The sequence below is a fragment of the Myxocyprinus asiaticus genome, chromosome 17 (genome assembly GCF_019703515.2).
Source record: "Myxocyprinus asiaticus isolate MX2 ecotype Aquarium Trade chromosome 17, UBuf_Myxa_2, whole genome shotgun sequence".
Lineage (NCBI taxonomy): Eukaryota > Metazoa > Chordata > Actinopteri > Cypriniformes > Catostomidae > Myxocyprinus > Myxocyprinus asiaticus.
In genome coordinates, this window is record NC_059360.1 from 17,236,246 (window position 1) to 17,256,097 (window position 19,852).

The 19,852-nt window shown below is 38.2% G+C and overlaps 1 protein-coding gene across 1 annotated transcript in view; it reads left to right on the plus strand.

Moving 5' to 3' along the window:
• The first annotated feature begins 3,798 nt into the window (after nucleotides 1-3,798).
• Nucleotides 3,799-19,852, plus strand: part of LOC127454845 (ribosomal protein S6 kinase alpha-5-like) — a 39,802-nt gene continuing 23,748 nt past the window's right edge. The window contains exons 1-9 of the mRNA XM_051722306.1: nucleotides 3,799-4,075; nucleotides 10,888-10,959; nucleotides 11,049-11,267; nucleotides 12,033-12,148; nucleotides 13,739-13,840; nucleotides 16,633-16,716; nucleotides 17,534-17,637; nucleotides 17,903-18,053; nucleotides 18,221-18,382. Of these exons, the coding sequence (XP_051578266.1) occupies nucleotides 4,006-4,075; nucleotides 10,888-10,959; nucleotides 11,049-11,267; nucleotides 12,033-12,148; nucleotides 13,739-13,840; nucleotides 16,633-16,716; nucleotides 17,534-17,637; nucleotides 17,903-18,053; nucleotides 18,221-18,382 (1,080 nt within the window). The 5' untranslated portion in view covers nucleotides 3,799-4,005. The remainder of the gene's footprint in view (nucleotides 4,076-10,887; nucleotides 10,960-11,048; nucleotides 11,268-12,032; nucleotides 12,149-13,738; nucleotides 13,841-16,632; nucleotides 16,717-17,533; nucleotides 17,638-17,902; nucleotides 18,054-18,220; nucleotides 18,383-19,852) is intronic.

Sequence of the window (19,852 nt, forward strand, 5' to 3'; positions counted from 1 at the left end):
CAAGAAATTTTGGAGCACTTCATGCTTCCTTCTGCTGACCAGCTTTTTAAACATGCTGATTTCATTTTCCAGCAGGATTTGGCACCTGCCCACACTGCCAAAAGCACCAAAAGTTGGTTAAATGACCATGGTGTTGGTGTGCTTGACTGGCCAGCAAACTCACCAGACCTGAACCCCATAGAGAATCTATGGGGTATTGTCAAGAGGAAAATGAGAAACAAGAGACCAAAAAATGCAGATGAGCTGAAGGCCACTGTCAAAGAACCCTGGGCTTCCATACCACCTCAGCAGTGCCACAAACTGATCACCTCCATGCCACGCCAAATTGAGGCAGTAATTAAAGCAAAAGGAGCCCCTACCAAGTATTGAGTACATATACAGTAAATGAACATACTTTCCAGAAGGCCAACAATTCACTAAAAATGTTTTTTTTATTGGTCTTATGATGTATTCTAATTTGTTGAGATAGTGAATTGGTGGGTTTTTGTTAAATGTGAGCCAAAATCATGACGGCACTATATTGTGAGCTAACCCCAGGATCAACTTAATTAAACGAATCACAATTAAAAGAACCAAAGACTTAAACTACTTCAGTCTGTGTGCACTGAATTTATTTAATACACGAGTTTCACAATTTGAGTTGAATTACTGAAATAAATGAACTTTTCCATGACATTCTAATTTATTGAGATGCACCTGTATGTTTTATAACAACTATATGCAGATACTGATTTTAATTTGGTCTGTAAAACAGTTCTGTAAACGTGCTTGTGCACAGAGCAATGTACTTCAACATATGGAAAACAAAAATGTGCTTCATATGGCAATATCTAAAATACATTAACTGCTTTGATTTAATTAAAACATATCATATTTAATACGTCTGCATTAACCTTAATACATTAGGTTGCACACAAACACACACACACACACACACACACACACACAAACTAATTTTAAGAGTTAGATCAAGTAGAAATAGCTCCTTAAAATAATATTTCACCCAAAAATGAAAATTCTCACATCATTTGCTCACCTTCATGCCATCCCAGATGTGCATGACTTTCTTTCTTGTGCAGAACACAAATTAAGATTTTTAGAAGAATATCTCAGCTCTGTTGCTCTTTTCAATGCAAGTGAATGGTGGCCAGAAATCTAAAGGTCCAAAAAGCAGATAAAAGCAGCATAAAAGTAATCCATATGACCCCAGTGTTTAAATCCATATCTTCAGAAGTGATATGATAGACGTGGGTAAGAAAAAAATGAATATTTAAGTCTCTCTCTCTCTTTTTTTCTATAAATCTCCACTTTCACTTTCAGATGTTAAAGTGAAACTAAACAGGTGCCACATGTGACTTTCAGATGTGAAGGTGAGAATAAAAGTGGATATTTATAGTACAAAGGGACTTAAATATTGATATCTTTCTTACCCACAACTATCAAATCACTTCTGAAGATGCTTTAATGCTGCTTTTATCTGCTTTTTGGACCTTCAAAGTTCTGGCCACCATTCACTTACAGAGCTGAGAAATTCTTCTAAAAATCTTCATTTGGGTTCATCATAAGACAAAGTCATACACATCTGGGGTGGTATGAAGGTGAGTAAACAATGAGAGACTTTTTATTTTTGGGTGAACTATATCTTTAAGGTAAGGTTACCACTTTTTAAACTGTATGGCTACAATACACTTTGGTCCCTACTTTTCTCTCTAAAGTGTTATGATGCAGGGCCATAACCACCACAGACAGAGGGGGACACATCAATATTCTAATTAGTGTTCGACTGATAAGGGTTTTTTCAAAGGTTGATTCCTAAATTAGGCTATTACATGTGGTCCCCCCAATCCTGAATATATGGTTACATCTATGTTATGACGGCACTATATTGTGAGCTAACCCCAGGATCAACTTAATTAAACGTGTAGTAAACAAAACAAATAGAGACAATTACTGCCATAGTTACTCTGTGGAACAGGAAAACAGTTTATCTTTACAGACAGGACCACACCACATCATAGGAAAACATGAAGAATAATGGTTGGCTTAAGACACTTTGTTTATATGCAATTCAAATTAGGCTAGCATACCATGAGAGGGAATGTGTCTGCAGCATTGTTTCTAATACTGTAGCTGCAATGTAAAGTGTATGAATCTAAAAACTCTGCTAGTGTGCACTGTGCATGCTCCCTCCCCCAAGTGTGCCTCCTTTATGTCTGTTTGTATATATGTTTGCCTACAACAACTTATCCAAGCTCTGTGTAAACTTCTAAATCATTTTGTCTGGGCAATATTTACATGGCAAGCTATCTATAACTGTATGGGCAGTTTACATTAAATATGATCTGAGTACATTGGGAGTGTCCTGTGAGTGTACTAGGTGTACCAGGAATGTATTAGAAATTAATTGTAAGGAATAACAGGTCTTTGCTTGTCCAATTGAGGCTTCCCTACCCACTTCGTAAACCTGCTCTTTTTCCCTGTCAGCCGAAGAGCCTAGGGCATCCTCTACCAACCACTGGAATGTGTGTAACTAGTGCACACTTTGAGGTCATAAATCCAACTCACAATAGAGCGGAAATAGTGCTTGAAGGTCAATAATTGTGTTCTGACCTAAAGGAAAACTTGCCCTTTACCACAGTTTACTTTTATTACTATTACAACATTTACCACAATACTACAACATTAACAAGCTGTTCCACCCTCTCAGAATCCAGGAGTTATGTAAGTTATGTAATCATTCTAGTCTTGAGCTGAAAAAAGAAAAATCATTTAGTATGTCCGTATATGTGATGCTCCTGTTCTACCCGCTCCGTATGGGACTTGAACCGGCATCTCTGGCACGGGAGGCTAAAGGCTACAGCCCCTAATGTCAGTCACTAGTGCACCTCTTGAGGTCAGGAGAGTGAGGTTTATACAAATTGCACAGCTATCTATTAGCTGGCCACAGTTACACTCACCCCCCTAAACCTAATTCCCATCCGGGTCACGGTACCATTGTGACACTCCTGTTCTACCCGCTCTGTACGGGACACAAACCGGTGTCTCTGGCATAGGAGGCAGGTGCGCTAACAAGGAGGCTAAAGCCCTTGCCGTCAATCACTAGTGCACCTCTTGAGGTCAGGAGAGTGAGGTTTATATACATTGCACAGCTATCTATCAGCTGGCCACCATTACACTCACCCCCCTATACCTCACTCCCATCCGGGTCACGGCACCATTGTGATGCTCCTGTTCTACCCGCTCCGTTAAGCGGTTAAGGTTTAGTGTAATGGTTGGGGTAGGTTTAGGTTTAGGATTAGGGTTTAGATTAGGGTTAGATTTAGGGTAAGTATTGGGTTAGGGTTAAGTTAACAGTGTAACTACAGATGTAATTAAATGCAGATACATCAAATGTAAGTAATGTAACAACATGTATGTACATAATAAGTGCATTGTATTAAATACTTAAGTAAGTACATAGTAGTTAAAGACACCTTATCTAAAGTGGGTTCATTATTTCTATATATATATTCCTATATACAGTATACACAGTAAAATGTGGCCACCTGCAATTAGTTTTATTGGTGTAACCTAATGTAGTCAGGTTGATTCAGTGATGTTAAATAATATTTTTTAGTATAATTAAAACAGTTAATTTAGATGTTACCATATGATGCATATTTTCATGTTCAGGAAAAACAATAAATAGTACTGTATGGTGTGCACCGTGCTTGAGTGACAGCCGGGCGGTCCAATAAAACAGAAGTATTTCACCCAGCAGCTTCAGTGGGCGTGTTCAGAGAGGCTCGGCGTGTGAATATATGTACGCTGCTGTAGTAGTCCTTACAGCCCTGGTGCCCTTCCTACGAGAATGCAGATATTGTCATTTACATTTTCTTCCCACAGGTTGCTTTGTAGCAACAGCTCAACTTATTTAATCCTGCTGTGATTAGCTCTATTTGAGTATTTTGCATTATTTTCGCGCCGCCAGCAGAGGAGAGAGTGCACGCTCCGATCACGCGAGTAATGCCGTCTACGATGGAGGGCTCGTCTGGGGAAGTTGACCTGTTTACCGTGAAACACGAGCTCAGAAACGGTAAATAAACGCCGGGCAGTAAGTTCTGCGCTTTTATTTGAGAAACAACGCTCCCGTTTGCTCTATTTATAGTGTTTTCCTTATGGCACGATAGAAGAGACAGTTGTAATGTTAGCTGGTTAGCTGTAGTAAAAGCATGAAGAAGTGACTGTATATTAGTATAGTGTTAGTAAAGGTACATATGGGCCCGGGTTGCTGGGACTGGAAGGTGTTTTGCTTGTGCAATTACATAATTTATTTCAAAGTCATAATAGGACTATTTCAGTTCATGTCTTGTTTTAAAATGACATATATTAAAGGACAACTAGATTTTCTTTAATGTCAAAAGGACTTGAGATGTGTTTAACAGATTAATTGCTTTCATTATGTGTTAGTTGCTTCATTGGTTGCTCAGTCATGACATGGCCTTGAAACCCAATTACCGAGGCTAATTTGATCTCAAGGGCTCTGATGAAATGTCTTCCCAACTGACATGTTTTGGTTCCCAGAACGTTCTGAGAACATTCGTTTATGGTTATAATAATAGAACCTAAAAATAACCATAAGAGAACGTTCTCTATAGGTTATTTTTAGGTTGTCAAAAACTTCCCTTCAACGTTCTGAGAACATTCGTTTATGGTTATAATGATATAACCTAAAAATAACCATAAGAGAACGTTCTCTATAAGCTATTTTTAGATTGTCAAAAAAACTTTCCTTCAACGTTCTGAGAACATTCGTTTATGGTTATAATAATAGAACCTAAAAATAACAGTAAGAGAACGTTCTCTATAAGTTATTTTTAGGTTGTCACAAAAAAACATCCCTGCAACCTTCCATTATCACTCGCTTCATGTGGGAATGATTGTCCCAATGCTGAGTTGCATGCTCGAGCACGCTGGCACAAAGGCAAAGCCCCTTCATCAGTGACTGAATTCAGTGAACAGTTTACTGTTAGCTTTGTGTTCTTTGTGTTGGAAGAGTTAGCACAGTTGCAATAAACATGGCACGTTTTGGAGAATAAATGGTAATGAATTTAATATTAATTGAGACAAATAGGCCTACATCTGAACAGTTTGACAGTAGTGAACTGTTATTTTGTCTCAGGGTCTTGAGGAAGAACAGATGGCGACAGAGGTTGACTAATCAGAGGAAAGGGGCGTTTCAGGGCCACCCTCATGTGCAAATTTCTTTTTAGATGCAAAATCAAATTATCAAAATGAACAGTGTCCCAAATCTGTGTATCTTCCATTCATTTCAAATCCGTTTTGAAGTAAAAAAACAAAAACAAAAAAACAACTTGTCTTTTTATTTAGCAATTATTTGCTTTGGTAAATTATTCAGTAAAAATTTAAATAAATGCATTATGTATTCAGAAATTTATTTTTGAGAAAAATGACCTTAATACTGATTTTGTAAATTAGATTTTCTAATTATCTGTAACTCATCTGTAGGCTGTTATTTCCCGAAATGTTCACAGAAGTTTGCGAAAAGGCTAACGAGGATTGACACTTTTAATCTACTTTATATTCTGCTGTTCCTATGAGGATCGTAGATGCTGGAACTTAGTTTTATATGGGGACGTGGGAAAAGGTAATAATTACCAGAGTTTCTCCCTGATTTTAATCCCGTGCGAATTGACTGCATTTCCCAAAAACGATTGATCTTAGCGTTTAAGAGCGTTTTCTACGAGCAATTTTACGAACGCTCTGTATATTTTACTTGCGTTTCCCAAAACTGCACTTAACATGAACGTGTGAGGACGCGCTTAAAGTGCTACTTAAGAGAGTCGCTGTCCATGTGACAGTGCTGAAATGTGACTGTATAGTGATGCTCATCATTGTAACTTCATTATATTTGTGCATAACTTCACAATTTGTAATTTACCTGGCTAAAATGTTTTTTTTTAAAAAACTAATTAACTGCATATTTACATATTGTTTTTACAACAATTTTATGCAGAACGGTCTTTTTCTTTTACACAATCTGCTTCCATAATCAGGTGTGCATTTATAAGATTTCGTTTTCACAAATTGCTCACGATATAAAAGCTTCCAGGATCAGTGAAGTCAGTGGAGGCCCTGTGTATGATCCTGCTAATTACAAGCATTCATTGAATATTATTCCGTGTTATCGCGGGGCGCAAAAAAAGAAGACGTTTAGAAGATGCACTTTATGGACATTCACCAATAAAGTGAAGGTCTGTTCTTTACTCCCAAAAGTGATAACGGTGAAAGTAATGCTGCATGTGTGGTGCTACACAACTTGTAGTGCTGGCAAGAGAGCCTTTGGGTGTCAGAGAGGAAGAGGAGACGAGGATAAAAGTGTCTGGCAAATGAATAAATGTAAATGTAGGATGATGACAAATATATACGGACGATTTTCATGCACGGCAGCAAGTTAATGACTTTTTTCTTCTCTTTCTAATATTAATTTATACAGTTGTCTGCATCAATCATGACACCACTTTGTTGTTACTAACTTGTCCAACTAGTCCACACAAATAACTTTATTTGCTTACTAATTAATCTATTCATCTATTTAGACTATCTATTTTATGTATTTCATTAATAATAATAATAATAATAATAATTATTATTATTATTATTACAGGTTAACAAGATAGGGCAGGTGTGAATAATGGGCAAACAAGGAGGCGGGGTATGATGTAAGACAGAGAGTCATGCGCTGATACAGAAACAAAACAAAGCCACATGCTCTCGAAAGACAACAAAACACCCGAATAGCATGAACGCCACGCGATGCACGCAACAGGTGACCAAAACAAGACAGGACACCTGTGTGAGAGTTTGGCCACACACACACCTGATACCTTAGACCAAAGGGACCGAACCTCAGCACAACATGAAAACAGCTCACGACCCAGGCACACAACGCGATGCGAGGCGCACCCGTGTTCGCGAGAGACAGACAAACTATTGATGCGAGTGCATGCTGCCAAGATGACATAAGTGCGATGCACCCACGTCAATAACAGACAGTGTTGGGGCCATTGGGGCCAATTCATAATGTCAAGGTATGCAGAGGCAGGACCCAAAAGCAGAGTTAAAAAGGGGATTTATTTATAAAAACAAAAACCAATATAAAACTCTCACAAGAGGGAAAAATAAACATAAACTACCCTGAAGGGGAAAAAACAAAGGAAATATAATCCAGGCTGGGCCAAGGGAAACAAGAAACAGGACCGATCGGACTGAGGTAGGGATGGGAATAGTAAACAGGACCAACCAACTTGACCGACTGGAAAACAAGCACACAAGACGAACTGGCACTGGACAGCAAAAATGAGGAGACTAAAATAGGGAGGGAAATAAACAGGTTAACAAGACAGGGCAGGTGTGACTAATAAACTAATAATGGGCAAACAAGGAGGTGGGGTATGACGTAAGAGAGAGATACACGGCAATAAAGAAACAAAACAAAGCCACATGCTTTTACAAGGCAAACGCCATGTGATGCACGCAACAGGTGACAAAAACAAGACAGGACATCTGTGTGAGAGTTCGGCCACACACACACCCGACACCTTAGACCGAAGTGACTGAACCTCAGCACAGCATGAAGACAGCTCGCAACCCGGGCACACAACGCAAGGTGCACCTGCGTTCGCGAGAGACAGACAAACCAGTGCATGCTGCCAAGATGACATAAGCGCGATGCACCCACGTCAATAACAGAGAAACATGGAGTACGAGTGTCCAGATCCCAACATAGACCGAAACTGAACCAGACAGGAGGTCAGGATCCAGACACCGTGCCCCCGACATGAAACAAGACAGACCGAAGAACGCACGGCAGGGAATACAACCTAAACCGTGCGCTCACACAAAGACAGACAACAAAACACATGACAGACATGGGACGATGATGCCACGGTCCTGTCTGATAAAAAACCCAGAGTGACAGAGTGACAGGACCGTGACATTATTTAAATGATTTAAACATGCACATGTTAAAATATTATTATAATTTTTTTGTAAAGAGTTAATAAGGCACATTTCTACACCTATTAATCTTTGATAAAAGTATATGTTTACATGCCATAAAATCAGTGGACATGCTGTAATTGAAAGTTTGGCTAAATCTTCTGCCGTTTTCCATTGGACTTTTTAAATTACAGGATTAAATGGGTAGATTCAATATCAAGCTTTATTGGCAAGATAAACTTAAGTGTACGTTGCCAATGAATTATTATACACTATACATAAAGATACAAATTGAATGCTGAAGTTTAATTTGCTAAAGATTATAAATTTGCTAAAGTCTATCATGCACACGCTGAGTCTCTCTTGCATGGTTTCACTTTTGAGACTGGTTCAGATGACAGTGAGTGAGCTTTTTCAGGCGATGCGAAGAGATACAGCAGCTTACTTGATCTCTCCCACACCTGGCTCACCACTTGCGGGTGAAATCTCCATTCTCCGTACAGTAAATCCTCTCGTCGTTTATTATGCCCGGGACATGCATTGCGCATAATGAATAAGCGTGCACTGCTCCACACAAACAGTTCCTGTGCTAGTATTTGCATTCGCGTCAACGTGTACCTTCTATAAATATATATATGGCAATTTTCACCACTGGAAGTGGGTAAAAACATTAGTGAAGTTTCAGGAAGTGCAAAAAATGGATACTGCATTAATTGCGTTCCATTTTTTGATGCATTAAGCAGTAAAGTATTAATTGCAGAAAAATATCCTAGCCTTAGTTTCAAGAAGGCCTAGTGATAGACCGATATATCGGCTAGGGCATTGGCCAGTATTTGGCCTATTTGAGATTTTCTGCCCATAATTGTGCCTGTTTGTTTGATTAACAAGTAGTTATTTCACCTAGTGCCAGTTCCAAAATTTGTTCAAATATAGGGTAAAAAAAAGTATATATCGACACTGTATCTGCAATTGGCCACTCTTCTCTACTTAATGGTATTGGCCAATAAAAATCACAAGTTTTTAAATCAGTTATCCAGATCTAGATATTAGACAGTTGTATCATTAGAGATACAGTAACATAATATCTATTACTGTATCATTAATGCAGGTCAATGAGGATGATCAGTTTACAAGCATTTAATTGTTGCTGGCTTGTGATTATGATTAACAAAGTTAGTAACTTTAGAGTGCATGTTTAATGAGAAGGTGGTGGTCACTAAGGTTCACCTGAGAAAGAAAAATAAAACCAGATGGGGACCAATTCTCTCCATTAATCCTTCTAAACCTTAGTGGAGAGAGTCGAGGTCAGGAACCCTATTAATAAACATTGCAGTTCCCAGGGGCCGCTCTTGAATGGTTGCAAGGGGTGTTGTGCAAGTGAGGTCTCCTCCATCTATTTAAACATGTTGCTCGATATCCAATCAGAGGATGTGGTAACAAGACATATCCTTCCTTCTAAAATCAGATATTTTGCAAAGAGAGAGGTTAGAGGGGACACAGTTTTGCATAAGATGTTATGCTGCTGTTATGCTTTGAGTGTGGGAAACAGCAGGAATATGTTCACCTCACTGGGCACACTCATTGGCATCTACTGCATATAGCAAGTGACCTTTCTTCAGGCAAAACGCTAACGTGTAAATATATACCACACACATGCTTGCTCTTTCCCGTGTCTCATTCATGAAGGCCGTTTTATTCCCCTAATAAATGATTTCATCTGGCGTTTTGTTACCTTGCAGATTTCCACAGAATTTGAACTCTTTCAATTGCCCCTGCCCCTTGCATGTTCGGTTATTGAATATTAGGGCAAATTTGATTATGTGTTCAGCTACCAATAAGTGTGTCTAAGCTCAGTTTTACACATTTTACCTTTTTTAAATCTGCCTTGCAGATTTTTCCAGCACTGAAAATGCAACAGAATTCTGCAGATTCCGTCTGGGCCTGTTTATACACTACTGTGCATACTATATTTACAAAACAGCTGCAGGCTCATCTAAGAGTTTGCCAATTTTAACATCATGTTTCCTTCCTCACTGATGTGTGAAAGTGGCAAGAGTTAAAGAATCTAGAGGTAAATGAGCTTAAATCTAAGCTTTCAGTGCAGATCAAACACTGTCATCATTTACTCACCCTCATGTCGCTCCAAACCCACATTACTTTATTCTGTGGAACACAACAGGAGATATTAGGCTGAAAGATAGCATCAGCCACCATTCCCTTCCATTGTATGGAAATAGGATGCAATGAAGGTGAGGCTTATATTTTGCCTAACATCTCCTTGGAATAGAGGATCGTAGCAGGCGTAACAGTATAGTAAAGCCCAAAGTATACGTCGGTTGTCCGTATTGATGATCCCTCCGCGCACAGTATGCATGACACAAATTTCGTCATCAGCTCAGCCTATGTCTGTAATAAAAGAGTATCACAAATCAGTAGTAGTGCACATGCTTCGAAAGCATTTGTATTCGCTCGGGGTCAAAAGAGTATAATGAAAGGCAACAGGGTCAACTGGGCACGATGTGATACTTAAGTATACCCGGGCCTTAACTGTGAACATACACACTTTTAACAAGGTACTGCATCTCCTTAGCACACCAGAGCGGAAGGAAAAAAAACACTGGCACACCGTTAGTTAAACACACAAAACCTGAAATGTCATACTTGGAAAAACTGGCCCGAACCCGGCCCAAAACCCGACGGTTTCTCGGGTCCCATCGGGCCGGGTCAGGTTGCAGACCTCTACCATAAAACAAAGCAAGTCATATGGGTTTATAATGACATGAGGGTGACGGAATTTCAATATTTTGGGGTAAACTATTCTTGTAGGGCTTGTTTTGTTCTATGGTGTCCAAGTGCTGAATCTTTGTGTTTAAATCTTTTCCACAGCCAATCTGACGGGTCACGTTGAGCGTGTGGGCATCGAGAACTTTGAGCTGTTGAAAGTGCTGGGAACAGGAGGTTAGTAATAGTTCAAGTAACTGAACTCTGTGTTCTGTCTTTATTTTTAGTCCTACCCCACTAACACATTGTTCATCTCCTATGAGCAGCCTACGGCAAGGTGTTTTTGGTGCGCAAAGTGAGCGGCCATGATTCTGGCAAACTGTACGCCATGAAGGTGCTGAAAAAGGCCACCATTGTGCAGAAGGCAAAGACAGCGGAGCACACACGCACAGAGAGACAGGTCCTCGAGCATATCAGGGAGTCCCCTTTCCTTGTTACACTCCACTATGCCTTCCAGACAGACACCAAACTGCATCTCATTCTAGGTATGCTGTTTCTCTCTCTCTTTCTTATTTCTCTGCTGTGGATTGCAAAAACGTATATTGCACATGTGCTATAAGTTTACTTCTGAATTTGAAAGAGTGCAAGCTAGACAACTAGAATCATTTCTGATCAAATTTGCATTCTTACTAGCAATGTCAGAAATTAACTTTTCCATTATGGGCAATATTTGTCACCTGGATTTGATTTTTCAGGGTCATTTTTTCCCTTTCATTTCCTTTATTACTTAATTTGTTCTTATTATACAAGTATATGTGAGACACTGTATGTCCTCTTATGTCAAATGCTTCAATTTAATAAAATCATGGACATAAATTCTCAATCTGAATATTTAGATCTCCTATTTTATGTGATTATATGTATAATGAGGCCTAGACAAAAATATCAAGAAATATAACAGATAAATATAAATATAACACAGAAGAATTCATTACAGGGGCATTTTTTTTTTGCCTCCTTGTTTTGAATTTTGGGAGCATTTTTGTCAGTTTCTGTGTTATTTTTGCACCAAGCCCCTGTAAATTTCTGACCCTTTTAACCAGTATTAACACTAAACAAAGTCTTATAATAATAAAAGACGGAAGCCACTACAGGAACTCTTGGTTTTTGTGGTTTCGCTTGGACGCAATTGTGTCAGTGTCAGCATTAAAGCAGGATTTTGCAGTAACTGCAAAATACCAGGTGCATTTTAAATATGAAACCATGTATGTAACCAGTTGCAATTTTGTTTTAACAACCTTATATCACAGACTATGTGAATGGAGGTGAGCTTTTCACGCACTTGGTCCAAAGGGTTCGCTTTAAAGAGCAAGAGGTTACCTTGTACAGCGGGGAGATTGTACTTGCACTGGAGCACTTGCATAAGGTAAAAAATGGTACCAAAATGTGCACACTTATGGCACTTTTCCACTGCACGTTTCGGTTCGACTCGACTCTGCTCGCTTTACTTTTCTGAGCTTGCTTTTCCACTGCAGTTTAGTGCCGCCTCAACGTGGATGGGATTATAGGCTGATCATCATAGTTGCGCCGCCTCTACTGCCGTGACATCATCTTAAACGTGATACAAACATTACTGACCATAAACAATAACACGACCTCTAGCTGTTAGCTACTAGCTCATTGTGCTGCATAAAGCAGTTGTTGCATGGTGATTTTACACATGTGTAACAGTTAAATTGGCCTGGTTGTTTTAGAAGCAAGCTTTCCAGTAGCTGGTCAACTAAATAAAGTGACATTTTCAAGCAGAATATAGAGTTAACGTAACAAAACATACCATCATCCATCGTGGACTCCAACAACGCAGAGTCCAGGGCACTCTCCCTCCAATTGCTCGCCGGTCTATTGCCATAGATAGCGTCCATTTGGTCAAACCACTTCCACTTTCTTCTGTTTGAACCACTCCGGCTGTTGTGGTCCTTGATGGTTCTGTAGTCACTTTTAAGTTTTTTTAACTTTTCCCTGCACTGTTGGTAGGTCCGGTGGTAGCCGTGTGCGGCCAACAGCTGAGACACTTCCTGAAAGACTTTTTCGTTTCACGTCGTTTCATTTGTCGCTAACGAGAGGAACGTCTGCACCTCGTTTATTAACCATGGTGTGGTTTTGCACACAGTCATTTCTTTTTACAATTCGAAAGTCGTGTGAACAAATGATAATGCTGTCACTGTTGCTAACTTTAAAACTAGCGGGTTGATGTCCCGTGTCGCAAATCCAGTGACGCTTGTAGTGATGATTCTCTCTGACCAATCAGTGATCTTCAGGGTTTTGACGTTACATTTAGTATCGGCTCGGCTCGCTTGGAACCTCGATCGAGGTGGTACTAGAAAAAGTACCAGGTACTATCCACAGTGGAAAACCCCCCAAAAGCGTGCAGAGCCGAGTCGAGCTGTACCGTGCAGTGGAAAAGCCCCATTATTTTCATTCAAAGCCCTCCATTTCCTTTTGCAGGTTCACTAAACAGCATCTCATTTGAGACAATAGTGGAAGTAGTTCCTTCCTTTGCTTACTTCTCCTCTCTCCTGCCTACTCAGATCAATTCCTCTCTAGGCTAAATGAGTATATCTGCAGTGCTTTAAATTTATCAAAGGCTTTGTTTACAGAAAGAGGAAGAGAAGTGTTTTTAATAGATTCTTTGAAGAGCAGAAGAGAGATGCCCAGGGGGCAGTGCGGTTTTGTTTACAGCCAGATATACCTTGTTTTGGTTGGGTCTCATTTTGTGTTGTGACCTATTATGTTGTCATTTATTATTTATTCAAATGACTGTACATTTTCCAGGTAATTGGCAGCATTTTATAACCCCAGACAAGGGGAAGTTTTAATACAACTAGCTGAAAAAAATCATTTTGGCAAAAACAAATTATTTAAAAAAAAAATAGGTTTTAAATGATGAATGAAATTTTCAAAATACTTGGTCCCACATCTAAACATAGAAGCTTCCTCATTCTTGTTTGTTTTTCAGCTGGGAATCGTCTACAGAGACCTGAAACTCGAGAACATACTTCTTGATTCAAACGGTCACATCGTGCTGACGGATTTTGGCCTTAGCAAGGAATTTCATGAGGTAAGTCAATCCGCACACCAGTGTCTTGCTCTGCATATTTTGTTGCTTACAGAAAACAGCACTTTTTGCATTTTGTATGGCTGCCTGTTCTCTGAATATTCCTATGGAGGTCTGCTTTTTCAAGAACAAGTTATTGATATCACACTGCATTTGCATGTTCAACAAGACAGAAGAATAAAAGTAATGTATGGCCTCCAGATAACATACTAATACTAAATAGCTCTATAGGCCGATAATTTTTTATTCATTTGTTTTAGTTACTGTATAAAATGAAACACCCTCAGAGAGTGAGTCTATTTAAATTTGATTAAAAAAAAAGCATAATAAAGAAATGAACTGCTCTGCATTAGGTGGTGTTTAATTTTTTTATAGAATGTTTTTTAAAACTGGGACAGTGAAGCACGGGTCTGGGAAGGGTCTGTCCAATAGAAATAGTTTTTGCTTGGCAGGAACACTAATTAGAGAGAATATTGATTTGGGGTGGGAACTATGTTTAAAGGAATATTCCTGTCAATTGCTTTAACCCTTTAAGCTCTAAGCTTTAAGTACTTTAAGTATATTTTTTTTTTATTGTCAAGTATATATATAAAACACACACATTTAAAACTGCACATCACTGTCCACTTCCCCTCCCTGAGAGCCTTCCAAAAATGCCAAATAGCTGCCCCATTTTAATTAAATCCAAGTTTCCCTGCCTTCTATATGACATTTCTTCGAATGCCGCCACCCTGCCCATCTGTATGCCCTCTATCCCCTAAGGATGACCTGTCTGCCGATCATAACACTGGTTAGGACCCAATTTTTTATGTGATTATCCCCTATATTAATGACCGCCCCATCGCCTAAAATACAGAGTCTGGGTAAAATGAAATTTGGGTGCTCAATATGTCACACATAAAACTCTGAAACCTCAACCAAAAATCTTGGATCTTAACACACCACCAAAAAACATGGGTTGTGTCTCCATCTTCTGATTAGCATTGCCAGCAGGTGGGTGTGTCTTTCAGACCAAGCCTATACAATCTAGAGGGGGTCCAATAGAATCGATGTAAAATCTTAAATTGCATAAGGTGCACCCTTGCACAGACTTGATGTTTTTTAGAATCCTAGCCCACACTCCCTCCTCCAATACCAAGTTTAAGTCTTTCTCCCATAATCTCTTGATAGAAGTTAAAGCTCCATTCCCAGACTCTGAATTAGCAGGGAGTAATACACTGATGCCCCATGACCTTTTCCAAAAGCAGTAATCACTGCTGGAATGTTCAGAGGAAAGGGTTTTAAGTTCATATAATTTGATTCTGTGTTTTCTGTCATGTTTATTTAATCTGTAACTGGAATCAATAAAAATGGTTAATAACAATTTGTTTTTACATTTTTATAATTAAAACCAGTCAGACTTCTACTCTCCTAAGCTTATGTGATGGGTGTGATAAGACAAATGTTGAATCTGTACTAAGAGTTGTTGTCTGGGGCTTCTCATCTTCAGTCTATGAGAGATGCATCCTTTTCTAATGAATGATTGTTTGCATGGACCACCCAACATCCTGCACATGCAGGTTTTGCCGTGTCCTGCCCTGTAAGGGATGTTCTATTTGGCTCATTTCAAAAGTTCACAATGTACCTCCAACCATCCCATGGATGTAATTACATCAAGAGGCTGTTTGCTCTGTGTCGTAATTGTATATCATGCATGTTTTGACCGTGTTCTTTGTTCTGAAAGCTTCAGATTATATTAATGCTTTTGTTTTTTTCTCAATTTGACCTTTATTTTACCAGCTAACAACCCATATAAGCCAGAATTTCTTTTTTACAAGTGTGGTTTGAGAATATGCCTCTAGCTATTAAGACTTTATAGCATGCATATAAAAAACATATAAAACAAGTAAATTCATAATCTGCAGATATATGCATATTATGAGAAACATAAAAATAAAAGCAATTAATAAATGCACATGGAAACTTTAATTAAAAAAACCATGTGCTGGTATCAGTATTCAAACCTGTGGCGAGATTGTTAAATGCTCATAGGATATTAAAGGAGATTGTACCAGATGTTTTCTTGTAATTAATTCCATAAATATACCGCATAATTTCAGAAAGCAGTTTTGCCCAATTTAGAAAGCACAGATGGTACATTTAGTTTTAGCCACAATGGCATCTAAGTGCAGTGATTAATCAATCTAGAATGAAGAATCGAGATTAGGTGCATAGGAGGTTTATATTAATTTTAGTTTTAACTTTGAAAAGACTATGTTGCAATAGTAGTGTCGCTATGGAACACATTCTGTGTACCGGTTATACACAAAGCCTTGCACGTGTAAAGTCATGTAAGCGCTTTAAACAGTGTTCCTTTATCTGGGAAAGGTTTTAAACGATGTAAGAAAAACACAATCGACACACCTAGATTTTTGCTACTTGCCCCCATTTTGCTGTGCATGTTAAGACTCAAAAATGTTTGTTTTTATAAATCCAACTAAAAAAAGCTGGAACATGCCTTAATTAATCAGAATGTTGGGTCATGTATGTAAACACTTTATTTGTTATATCCACAGTAATGGAAATATAATATTAATTTATATCTGCACATGTCCAAACAAAGTGATTCTGAGTTCTGTGAGACACAGGCATTTGTGAAAAGCCAAAACACATTTTTGGAGCGAGGTACAGACAGATTTTTTTTTTTTTTACTTTAAAAAATAAACATAAATTAATATACAGATGGGGGAAATTATGTGCATGTAAACGTGGTCATTGATCAGTTTCAGTTTCTGAACAACAGCTCTGTCTTGTAGGTAGAGAGGGCTTATTCTATCTGTGGCACTATTGAGTATATGGCCCCTGAGATCGTAGCAGGAGGAGAGTCAGGACATGACAAGGTAAAGTAAACCTCTCTCATTCATCCCTTCACCACACTATTTAATTAGCTTAAAGGACTATTCCGGGTTCAACACAAGTTAAGCTCAATCGACAGCATTTGTTGCATAATGTTGCTTACCACAAAAAGTATTTAGACTCAAAGCAACAGTGAGGCACTTACAATGGAAGTGAATGGGGACAATTTCTGGAGGGTTTAAAGGCAGAAATGTGAAGCTTATAATTTTATAAAAGCACTTAAATGAATTTTTCTGTTAAAACTTGTGTATTATTTTAGCTGTAAAGTTGTTTAAACCATAGTTTTTACTGTAATGTTAAGGTTTGTTGGCAGTACATCGTCATGGCAACGAAGTTGTAAAATTGGCTATAACTTTGCACAGAAAAGGTTAGCAAGCAATTTTATTATACTAAAATCATGTTTACATGCATACATTTTATGTCTTGTGGCTACACTTTTGAAATAGAGAGTATTTTAACATTTACTGTTTGGCCTCCATTCACTTTCATTGTAACCCTGATTTTTCCTTTTTTTTTTTTTTTTTTTTTTATAAGAAAATGAGGGGCAAGTCAAAATAAATGTTTGTGTTAATCAAAATTATGCCACAAATGCTGTCGATTGAGCTTAACATGTTTTGAACCTGGAAGATTCCTTTAAGTTAAATTTTTGTTTAATATTAATTCAGTTATTTTTTACATGGCCTGTCATAAATGTGCACACATTATAAATATGTATGTATTTATACTGTATCTAAACTTTAGAATGTAAAAAGTGGAGTTGAGAATAAAGTACCAGTGTGTTGTTCTAATGTATTCTTGCAGGCAGTGGACTGGTGGAGTATGGGAGTTCTGATGTATGAGCTGTTGACCGGAGGCTCTCCTTTCACTGTTGACGGCGATGAGAACTCTCATTCTGACATTGCCGAGTAAAGACCTGCACACACACACACACACTCAGAGCTGTGCGCTCTGTGCTCTGTAATATAAACACCAGTTTCATTATCTAGAAGTACATTTAGTTTTAAAATAGTGATGAGTTGAAGCACTGCAAAAAATGCATCATCCTTTTGACAAATTAAATTTCTTTGCACTTTTTAACCCTAGAAATTGTAAAAATGTGGTTTTAGATTCTCTCTATCTCTCTCTCTCTCTCTCTCTCTCTCTCTCTCTCTCTCTCTGTCTGTCCAATAGGAGAATTAAGAAGAAGGATCCCCCGTTCTCCAAGGACATGGGGCCCCTGGCCAAAGACATTATTCAGCGACTGCTAATTAAAGACCCAATGAAGAGGCTGGGCTCTGGGCCATCAGGGGCACAGAATGTGAAAAGTCATCCATTTTACCAGGCAAGAGAAACATGAATCATCTCAAAAGCCTCAATTCTCTAAAATTCATCTTAGAAGAAGAACGTACTGTAATTTATTCCCTTTTCATTTGTTTTAAAATTGCTTTTCTAGATACATTAAGGCTTTGAGTAACTAACAGCAAAAATGTTTGATATTTGTTGATTCAGAAAATGAACTGGGAGGATCTAGCTGCTAAGAAGGTTCCAGCACCTTTTAAGCCTGTAATTCGTGATGAGCTGGATGTGAGCAACTTTGCGGAGGAGTTTACAGAGATGGATCCAACATACTCCCCAGCTGCACTCCCCAACAACATTGACCGCATCTTTCAGGTGAGGGGCGGACAAGTTTGGCTGCATTGTCTTAATTGTAGGAATACATTTGAACAAACTTGGGATGTGGGATTCCAATATGGAATTTCTGGGCTGATACCAATAACCGATAATTCACAGCTCATTGTGGCCGATACTGATAGTTTTTTATTATTATTATTCTTTTTTTATTTTTTATATTTTAACCTGGAACTGCTAGCTAACTCATTTAAAGATACTCATTTCAAAAATAGGTGTCCTTTAAAAGCTTGGAATTGGGACTTGAAAATCTGACCGACTCTTAGGTTTGCTAAGGTTTGGCGGATGTAACATAAACCAGAAATGTGCCTATATTACAGATGTATGCTGATTTGAATGAGAAATAAATGACAATACACTTGCATAAATTGTATTATGCCCATTTTCATGAGTATTTACGGTAATCCTGATGAATCGCTAACAGAGAGAGAATAATGAACCTCTAACAGCTGTTATATTGCATTAAACTACCACTCTGTGATACGTGATGTAATACAAGATCTGTGCACCATGTTATGTTGTGTTTGGACTTGTTTAAATCGAGATGCTTTGCTGTTAATAACGATCTGCTTTTTTACATATTCTGTTTATGTCATGAAGTAATACGTGAAAATGATGGCCCCCAAGTAACATATAGTACTTACTGTATTTTTTTTTTCATCATCTGAAAGGTCCTGTGACCTATAGTTCAAAGCGACTTATTTACATAATTTATATGTAATTAATGTTGGTCGTAATTGATGTTGGTGTTCTGCTGAACACAAATGAAGCTTTTTAGAAAAATATCTCAGCTCTGTAGGTCCATACAATGCAAGTGAATGGTGGCCCCTTTCTAAATCTTCTTCTTTTGTGTTTTGACGATTCGCATTCTTCTTGCATATTGCCACCTACTGGGCAGGGAAGAGAATTTATAGCAAAAAAGGACTTAAATATTGATCTGTTTCTCCTCCACACCAATCATATCGCTACACACCAAGTAATTCGACTCGTATGGATTACTTTTATGCTGCCTTTACATGCTTTTTGGAGCTTCAAATTTCTGGCCGCCATTCACTTGCGTTGTATGGACCAACAGAGCTGAAATATTCTTCGAAAAATCTTAATTTATGTTCAGCAGAAGAAAGTAAGTCATACACATCTAGGATGACATGAGGGTGAGTAAATTATGAGAGAATTTTAATTTTTGGGTGAACTGTTTCTTTAAATAATAGCGGTTAATTAGCTTTTATTTTTGCTCTTACTGTTACACGAAGCGTTTCTGTTCTAAAATTGTAGCTTCTTTATTTCTTGCAGTTTATAACTTTGTGAAGGTACTTTTCCAAACATTGAATCTGGTAAAAAAAGAGTTTGTTAATGTTTTAAACTTTATCTCTATGATGGGAAAAATAACATTTATAAAGCACGATGCCTTAAATTCAAGCCATCATAAACTGTTTATGGATTTTCAACTTT